The 9,723-nt window shown below is 35.6% G+C and overlaps 1 protein-coding gene across 2 annotated transcripts; it reads right to left on the reverse strand.

Moving 5' to 3' along the window:
* Positions 1–292: 292 nt before the first annotated feature.
* LOC117783093 (neprilysin-3) lies at positions 293–9,329 on the reverse strand. 2 transcript variants are annotated; one of them, XM_034620277.1, is made up of 9 exons: positions 8,997–9,329; positions 5,933–6,049; positions 4,973–5,132; positions 4,590–4,710; positions 4,084–4,398; positions 3,509–4,003; positions 1,111–1,940; positions 610–752; positions 293–550 (listed from the first exon to the last, which is right to left on the reverse strand). In XM_034620277.1, the coding sequence occupies exons 1-9, from the start codon at positions 9,018–9,020 to the stop codon at positions 374–376; spliced, it is 2,382 nt and encodes a 793-aa protein (XP_034476168.1). In that variant the 5' UTR covers positions 9,021–9,329; the 3' UTR covers positions 293–373. The 2 variants fall into 2 exon arrangements, with proteins under 2 accessions (XP_034476168.1, XP_034476177.1); XM_034620286.1 differs by lacking the exon at positions 8,997–9,329 and adding an exon at positions 8,880–8,992.
* Between the last annotated feature and the right edge of the window lie 394 nt (positions 9,330–9,723).

Consider the following 9,723-nt stretch of genomic DNA (forward strand, 5'->3'; position numbering starts at 1 on the left):
TGAGCAGTTCTTAGCTTAATCAGTTTCTAAACAATAAAAATTTTGCCTTTAACTTCAATTTTTTTAGTTATTGGGGATTTGTTACATAATCAAAAAGATAAAGACACTATAAAAGACGATCTGCAAGTTTATAAATAAAAAAAAAAACAAATTAAACAACATAAAATCATATAACACACTTATTAAGCTACTAGCTCTATTAGCTTAATAGACAGACATTATCTATGTTACCACTTTTCTATAAGATATAGTAGTTGTTGTTACTTGTGCGGAGGTTTCTTATACGGGAGTCTTTTTTTTTTTTTTTTAGTTTCTTAAAATTTGGTGATATTTTGAATGCTGCGAGACGAGACGTCCTGAGATCTGTGTTCGTTTACCAGACTTCGCATTTTTTAGTCGGATTCATGCGCTTGTCGGGCTTACATTGGAAAACCTCAGCAAATTCCTTCATGTTGGACAACGTGCCAATGACGCGAAATTGCGATGGCGAATGCGGATCCTTCTCCATTTGCAGGAGGTTTGTTTCATCCGTTGTGCTGGAGCACCAGACCTATAATTACAATATAGTTCAGCATAATTCATATTGTGGTAAATCTACACTCCACTTACCTGGGCGAAGGAGACAAAGAAGAGCTGCGGATGTGTTAAATTCAATCCCGGCAGCTTAAGGATATCGGTATCCTTTTCGGGCTTGGTGCGCATATATGCATGATAAGCCGCCTTCAGGCCACCGTTGTCAGCTATATTCTCACCTACAGAATTAAGTTTAGATTAATACTTTCAAATGAAATAAAACAATTGTTTCAATTTTAAGATTTAATTAAAACACAAATAACCTGAAGTTTACAATTGAATCATGTTCCAGAATGTATGCTATAGAGACTTTTGTTGAATTTGTTCTAAGAAAAGCATCTCGTTCTCGACTTAATATAAATATAAAAAATAAAAAATACAAATAAAATATTTTTCCATTGTAAGTCGAGATTAAGAAGCAATTTCTATATATTGAAAAGAGTCCCCAACCAGTCAAAAATATTTAAACATATTTCTTTTTAATGGATTCTATTATATATATATAGATTCATAAGAATTTGTGTAGAAAACACTTACCTAGTGTTTGTTTTCCGTTTAAGTTGCGTCCATTGAGCTTAAACGAACTGTACTGTTGGGATATGCACTCGGATTTCTCGTTGAAACGCTCAATGCTTTTGGCATCCCACCAGCGATTGATATTTCCAAACTTGTCGTACTCCCGACCCTGATCATCGAAGGCGTGTGTTAACTCATGGCCCATGACAACGCCCATGGCGCCAAAGTTGAGACTTTTCGGATTGTTGATGTCAAAGAACGGAGTCTGCAAAATGCCGGCGGGGAAAACAATTTGATTTTTGGTGGGCGTATAGTAGGCATTCACCGTTTGCGGGGTCATGCCCCAGTTGGTCTTGTTCACCGGCTGATCAAGTTTCTTTAGATTGCTCTTCAGATTGTATATGGCAACTTGTATGTTATTCTCAAAGTATGCATCTGCCGTGATATTGAGGTCGGCATACTTCTTGTCCAGCTCCTCGGAATTAAGTATGTAGTCGGGAAAGCCAATCATATCTGAAATCTCATTGGCCTTCTCAATGGCGCGCTCACGCGTCTGCTTGTCTACCCAGCTGAGATTCTGTAAATTAAGTTTAAAGGCTTCGCGTATCTCGCCGATCATTTTCTCCGCCGCTGGCTTGGAGACACCATGGAATGCCTGGCGTACAAATATGGCACCCACTGCAAAGCCAACCACATTGTTCGTATCGGAGACGCAGTAGCGCCACACCTCCTCGCCGCCATCGGAGCCCATCAACGCCTTACGCACGCCCTTATAAGCATCCCGGAAGGGCTTGGACAAGCAGCTGGTCAGCGTGCGCACTGCCTGCCAGGTCAGATAGTTGTTCAGAGTGCTACAAGAAATAATGAACATACGTACATATACTATATTACGATAGGAGAAGTCAATTAAAAGTTACAAAACACCCTCATTGCACGACAAAAATAATAGGCTATTTCCACGACCACTCACATTTGCCACATTTGCTCACATTTGAATGTGGCTCATATTTGGCTTATATTTGGCTTGGTTAAGACATTTGATATTCACCCAAAGCAAATCAGCTGTTCGGTTTCTGTGCACAAATTATAAAAAGCTGACAATTACAACATTTTTATATTTATTTTGATATTATAATTGGCGCAAATTTAATGCCTAACGTTTTTATTGAAGAAAACAGCTGGTGAAGGTGATAATTGCTTTTTTTTCACGAGATTATCGATAAATATCGCGTGCTCGATAAAAAAAAAATACTGAAATTCGCTGGGGCGAATGTCAAAATATCTTCACATTCATTATGAATGAGCCAAAATGATCATTCGGATTTTGTACTGAAATGAAGTCCACATTAGGTCCGAATGATGAAAATGGCGTCGAATGAGCCAAGTGTGCTGTAGTGGAAATAGGCTATAAGTAACTAAATCATGGCTAAACAAAAATATAGCTTCCAAAATCTGCCTAGAGGTTTATTTAAAACCAGGGAATAATACTTGTACCGGTACCGGCAGCTTTAAGTGAAATTAACTGTTTTTTTATTTTGTTCCGGAACTGGAGCCTAAACCAATAAAAATCTTTCTCAAGAACCGGATCGCTTAAGCCTGTACGGCTTCGATCAATTTTTCCAATAACTATTTGTTGTTTTCTGTATGTAAATATATAATTTTGCTTTTTATAAAAAATGTATAACAATTTAAATTGGGCTATTTTTGACAAAAAAAAAATAAAATATTCTATATTAAAATAATATTTAAAATATTAATTCAAAAATTGTGACATTAAAAAATAACCATTTTTGGTTTCAGGAACATCGACTTGCTTTTCCGAGCTTTTCGCTTCTTCCAGATTTGTAGAATTTTAGTGTACGTGTATTAACCAATTCATTAGGTTTTAAGGATATGTATATTGAGAGTGCACAAAGAGGTTGTCTTCGAATCTTCTTCCATGAGGTTATATTGCCAAAACAAATAAAAACTGTTTACATCGTGGAAAGCCAACAAACAAATTAACTGATGTGTAGTACAATAAAAAAAAAAAAGGTTATGCCTCGGCAAGAAGGACATGTCTATATCGATTGTTGTTGTCAATACTAATTAAGAATACATATTAATATAATTCATGGGGTCTGCCTGGGGTCATCCCCTTCCTTAAGTTCCCTCGGCACAGGAAATTAAAATCAATATCATTATTAAATTAACATATTAACATTTCAGTCCTGTTCTGGTTTTCACTCCGTATTTCATACAACTTTAATAAATGTATTTATTTCAAGCTACAAAATATCCCGATTTTCAAGTGAATTTCAATTGTCCATAAAGAATGTGTAAAGTAATGAAGTGTTATACACCAAATTATTTCAGTTGATTAAGTGACTTGAATATTTTCTGATGTACGTGTAAATAGTTATTGGAATTACTAGCTTACATTTTTCCCTCTTTCGTTTCCTGCATGTCCATTATTATTTTAGACAGGTTACTGAGAAAATCAGGCGCATAGACAACCACCACCTCATCCTCGGTGACGCGTCTGTTGACCAATTGCATGGCATTGTCAAAGTGGTCGGTCCAATTGAGGAAAGGGGCCTGTTTGGTGAGTTCTTTAAGTGTCATGGGATGGTACATGGCCTCCTCGTTGCGTCGATCCTCCATCGGTATAGTAATATTCGCCAGTTTCTTTTCAAAGTTGATAACATCCACCATTTGGGGACGTGCGTCGGTCTCATTGGCACCCAGCAGCACACAGATCTTGGTCATATACTCGATATACTCGCTGAGCACCTTTCGATGAATGTCCGTATTGTTGTTGTAGTAGTCGGCAGTGGGCAGAGTTAGTCCGCCTTGATCAATCTGTATGACATGACGCGTCGAATTCTTGTCGTCCTCACCAATGGCCCAGCCGAACAAGCAGTTAAAATTGTATCTAAAATATTGGACATTCAAATAAGTATGTATTGTATATGCTATAGTAGAGTCTAACTCTAGGTAGATCAAGCTACTCACTTGTTGTGCAATATCTTGAGTGCGCTGCCCAGGTTCCATTTGGTCACATTGTAGCCACTCTGCGTCACATTCCAACCACCAATCTTGGTAAGCAGATCATTCATTGGCTTGGCGCCCAGTTTCTCCATGTGCTCATCTACATCCAGGCATGACTCGTAGTAAACTTTAGCCTTCCGTTCCGCATTCGACTTGAAGCTTTTGGCAGGCTTATCCAATACATTCCGTATAATCAGCTGATTCATCTGCTCCAGCTTCCCAAAGGTGCCCCATGTGGATTTTCCCTCAGGTATGGGATTATTCTTAATCCACTGATTACTGCAAGAGAAAAAAAAACATTAAAGTTTCGGAAATTCTCAGATACATAATACAATGTGTATCTGAAAGATTCAATTGTATCTTCTGGTTATTTTAGATAATTCTTAAGAGAATTCATGAGCTAAGCAGTTTTCTGAATAAAGTCTGATTATAGTAGCTCACAAATAGGAATATGAAAGTTATTTCCTTACCACGCGTATCCATAAAAATCGTCGCACGGATCTACACTGATATCTATAGATCTTAGTATCTCACTTGAGGCAAATATGCAGTGCTCATTGAGACAGGGTAACTTATTGGCCGACAAGCAGTCTGAAATAATATTTAATTAGTAAAACTTTTAATCAGAGATTAAAAGATAATTAATATCAAGCCCCAATCGAAAGCAACAATTTTCCCATAACACAATATTTTAATGCAAATACTTATGTATGAGGATAAACTTATAAACACTTTAAGTTTCAAAAATATTTTTTAACGAAAATTCAAAGAGAAAAAAATTGCATCTATAAAATGTTGCTATCGACCATTACGCCATTGTCACGCCTGGGGCTCAATATGGTTTTGAACTTACCCTTCTCGTGCGGCTGGACATGTACCACATGCTTGGTGTTATCACTGGATCCATTGGACCACAGCACAGTAAATAGCGTGAGAATCACAATGGCCATCACAAATGTGGTAATTAGAAGCAGTTTTTCAGTTTTGTTCCGTGAACGCCAGTTCCATGTCGCCTGTCAATTGTAAACAACAAATACCCAGCATATTATTTGAATTATTGCATTACAAAGATCACTAGAGGGCGAAAGTTTCAATTGCACAGTGAATGCTTCATTACCGAATACAACAAATCTAACAAATCTGATAAAAATTTCTAGTTTTAATAAAACTAAATTATTATTTGATTTATTACATTAATAACTATTTCATATTTTACCGAATTCTGATATTTTGTAGAAAACAAACGTCTCTTTCTCTTCATTGCTATGGAAATTTAAAAAGTTGTCTCTCAATGTTAATTTTTGATTTTGAAATATCTCATTTTCTTCTTTCCTAAATATTTTATATGTTCCGGATTAAGAGTAATACACAATTAAATATCTCTCATTCTTTTTTATAGTTACATAAATTTATTTGCCATAAAAGTTCAATGACATTCAATTCTTTTGATAACTTAACCAAAGTATGAGAATTCTGAAGCACAAGATATTAGTGAAATTAAAGGCGACACTCAGATTAGAATGCTGAATTAGTCAAAGAAATTGAGAAGCCCCTTTAAGAGATATAGAGAACACAATGTGTAAACTGACACTGGGTAACCTTCAGACTAATAAAACTGTTGACGTTGCTTTTTGGGTCATTGTCATGTAGAGGCGCCTCCCCCGACCCAATGTATCCAGACAAAAAGAGACGGCAAGCAGGACAGAAGAGATGGAAACAGACGCACAAGCGAAGAAATTGTTCAACAGATCGTGAGAGCACATATATATATATATGTATATACATATAAATTTGTTTCTTTAATCGTACTTACTCGTGCTGTGTGATAGCGTATCTGCATGCCTGGATGTCCCGTCGCCTCGTTCAGCTGTATGCCTCCAATTGAACTTGAATCATCTTCCGTAAATTCGGTCTGTTTGTAGCGTGTCATCTGTTAGATACAAAAGAAAGAGATTCAATTTGAGTCGGTTAGTTACAATCCGCATTATGTTACTAGATATGCGCTATCTAAATCTAGATTGGCATCTAGCTATAGTCGGTGCGACCTTAATTTAGTCGATTATCATCATGTAAGTAAATTGCAACTATTTGTGAACACAAAGTGATTACGATGCTATAATATACAGATGTGTACAATATTTCTTCGACGGATAGAAACAGTTTCAGTTCCAACAATTTTCAAACTAATCCTTAATTATCGATCAATCCTTCCTAGGAACCAAATTTGGTCTGGATATATAAGATCAACCCAGAAGCATTTTTGTAAGATTGGTTATAATATCTCAAGAAACAAACAAGTTTTTTGTACTAAGACTTAATATTCGACCCAGCGTTCCTATGGCAGCTATACGATAGAGCTGACCGATTTGAACCAAGTTTGCTCAGGAGGTATAGGACCAACCCAAGTGCATACTCTGTCAGATTGGTTGAGGTATCTCAAGAAAAAAAGGAATTTTTTATACTAAAACTTGATTTTCAACCAATCTTTCCTATTAATGCTACACATAAGATATACTGTTCCGATCCAAAAATAAAGTCTCTTACTCTTATAGTCTCTGTCGAGTTTTTAAGCATTTTTAATAGCTACAGGGTATACAAATTATAACCAATAATTGAACATGATTGTTTTTTTTTTTTAATTTTTCAAAAATTTAGTGCAAATATTTATTCAGCATATTTGTATCGTATTTGTTTATCGTAATTTTTGAGCGGTGTACGTAAGTGATTGTTTGTTTATTTATTGTAGATCGGATAAAAGAGTGCAATACTCAAACTTATCCGCTAATCACATACATTCTCATATGCCGGAATATGCGGGTGATTTTGAATTTTTTATTACTTGGGCTTTTGCTTGAAGAACAGACGGGCAACGCTATTTCTATGCCCTTCTCTCTCTCTCTCTCTCTCTCTCTCTCTTTGGACCGGCATCTTTATAGCTTGAGCTTTTTCTCACATTTTGTTCGCCAGTCCCACTCCCCCTATTCCCTACAATGGCATATACCCAGTTGCTTTGTTGAGACTTGGCATTTGTTCAGGTCACATCTACATGATATTAACCCATTGTTGTCCTACATAAATTACTTTGCATGTCAATAGAGACAGCTGATCTCCAGTTGAAATAATGGAATTGACAAGATCAGCACATTAGGGAAATTTATTCAAATTCCTAGCTAAACTTTTTGAGATAATATTTAATGTTATCTCAACTAATAATGCAGAATTGATCTCGCATTCTTTCATCTTTTCGAAAAGTTAAAGGGCTCTCTACAGTGGTCTTTAAACAAAAATATGTAAAAATTATTTATACATTATTGAAAACACAATGCAAACACAATACAATCTAAATTGTGACGTACAGAGTTCTCTTGAGCGATTTATGGTAAATATCTATTATACGGTTCTCATCTCAAAAAAAAAAAAAAAAACCACAAATAGGGGGTGATTTATGATGAATTTATTAGATTGGGGACTCACTTGGTTTATTTTTAAAAAATCTTTGAAATTTTCATACAAAATTAAATTTTGCATGGTTGTATTGTGCAATTTGTCACTACTTTGCCCGTTTACCAACACTACTTTTGTAAGCGAATTTGGGTAAGTACCTAATTTTGACTCGCCCGATTTCTAGCCGTTTTCCAACACTATATATAACGGAATCGTGCAGAAAGCTTTAATTTTTATAAAATGTCGTGCACAGGCTGTGATGTTACTGCGAGACAGTTTCTTAGACTCATTAAAAGTGAGTTGTTAGACTTCTTGCGGAGTCACAACGTAATACTCAGTGAAAAGTTGAAGTTTAAACATGTCACGGATAGGATCCATGAGGGGTTTATGGCCATTGGAAGGCTTTACAACCCTTCCAAAGAGGTGGTCATAGATGAATATGTCCATTTAGATGAGCTGAGTTGATAAGGTGAGAAAAAAGCGCCGCAGGCAAAAATTTTTTTAAAAAAAATCGCGCGATTTTTTTTAAAAAAATTTTTGCTTACGGCCCATATATTTCACATCCTCATGGGAAAACGATGATGACGCTGATGACGCAGAAGCTGCAGATGGTATATTTAAAAAGAAATATGCGGTTAACTAATTAAATATTTTATTAATTTAAAGTTACGGCAACATTTAAACACCAGTTCGAAGTAGTGTTGGTAAACGGTTATAAATCGTGCGCGTCAAAATTAGTAACTTAACCAGATTTGGTTACAAAAGTAGTGTTGGTAAACAGACAAAGTAGTGACAAAATGCACAAAACAGCCATGCAAAATTTAATTTTGTATTAAAATTTCAAAGATTTTTTAAAAATAAACCAAGTGAGTCCCCAATCTAATTTTTACTGATAAATTCATCATAAATCACCCCCTATTTGTGGTTTTTTTTTTTTTATTTTTGAGATGAGAACCGTATAATAGATAATTACCTTTTATGTTAAATCTCAAAGTGGTTCTCACTTCTTTTATGAATTATGGTAATGCTTAAAGTCATTAACAGAGATATACTAAGAAATATTTAAAGAAGAAGCTTACCATATTGTAGAATTCTCACAAATAACATATGTTATAAATAAAACAACTACGATCATTTTATAGTTTAACTACAACGTTTATGCGACTGCAGTTCATGAATTGATCACAGATAATGAAATCGATGGAAAATCGTATTATTCAAATCGAAACTAATATGTGTAACTTATTGTATATCCATATGTTCTTATTACCTATGTACAGTATATGTGCATTTATATCTATATAGATATTGCTTACGATTTTATCGCTATTTGCCCACAAAAATCTGAATGTAAACTGTCCTCAGTTTTGATAAGCCAAATATCCAGTCACATATAGACAAATTCACTCACACACACACACACACACACCTACCGTGCCGCAATCGGTGAGCCACATTTTCAGCAATTAGGCGACAGCTACAAAAAAATTAACAATGAAACAAAAAAATGAACTTGATTAACGACAAAACTTAAATAGTCTCAGCTTATGCTGTTTATTTAGTTTTTTCTTTATTATTTTAGTAATTTTCGTTGTTGTTGAACAATGTTGGCGCGCGTTAAGCTAATTGGGCGTCTAGATCTTAGACGGGTCGAGTTAGCGAACTGGGAGGCCAGAGATAACGCGTGTACACAATATCCGATGTTTATTCCATGACCGTTGATTGTACACTGAACGATGCCGAGCCACGATACCGAGCTGCCTCGATACCGATGACGATGCCGATGCCGTTAGCGATGGCGATGGCGATAGAGATGATGATGGCGATACCCACAAACGAGCCAAATCCGAAAATATAGCTACATATATATAAACATACATATATGAGACTCCTGTGCTCGGGCATCGCATTCAAATAGTTTTGCACCATCAGCAAATTAATTGACTCAATTGTGTAACTCAATGTGCGAACGAATGTTTCAGTTTCAGTGAGTATATAGTATGTATCCATGTCCAAACACGCACTTGAATTTAAATATACAACGCTGAAGAATTGTTTAATCGAAAGATCACCATAATTGTAATTGTTATTACTATACAATTGATTGGCATGCCAACATCAATATTGACGCTGTCAATCTTCAATTGTTTTATTATTATT

This window comes from Drosophila innubila, chromosome X (genome assembly GCF_004354385.1).
Source record: "Drosophila innubila isolate TH190305 chromosome X, UK_Dinn_1.0, whole genome shotgun sequence".
NCBI classification, from domain to species: Eukaryota; Metazoa; Arthropoda; class Insecta; order Diptera; family Drosophilidae; genus Drosophila; species Drosophila innubila.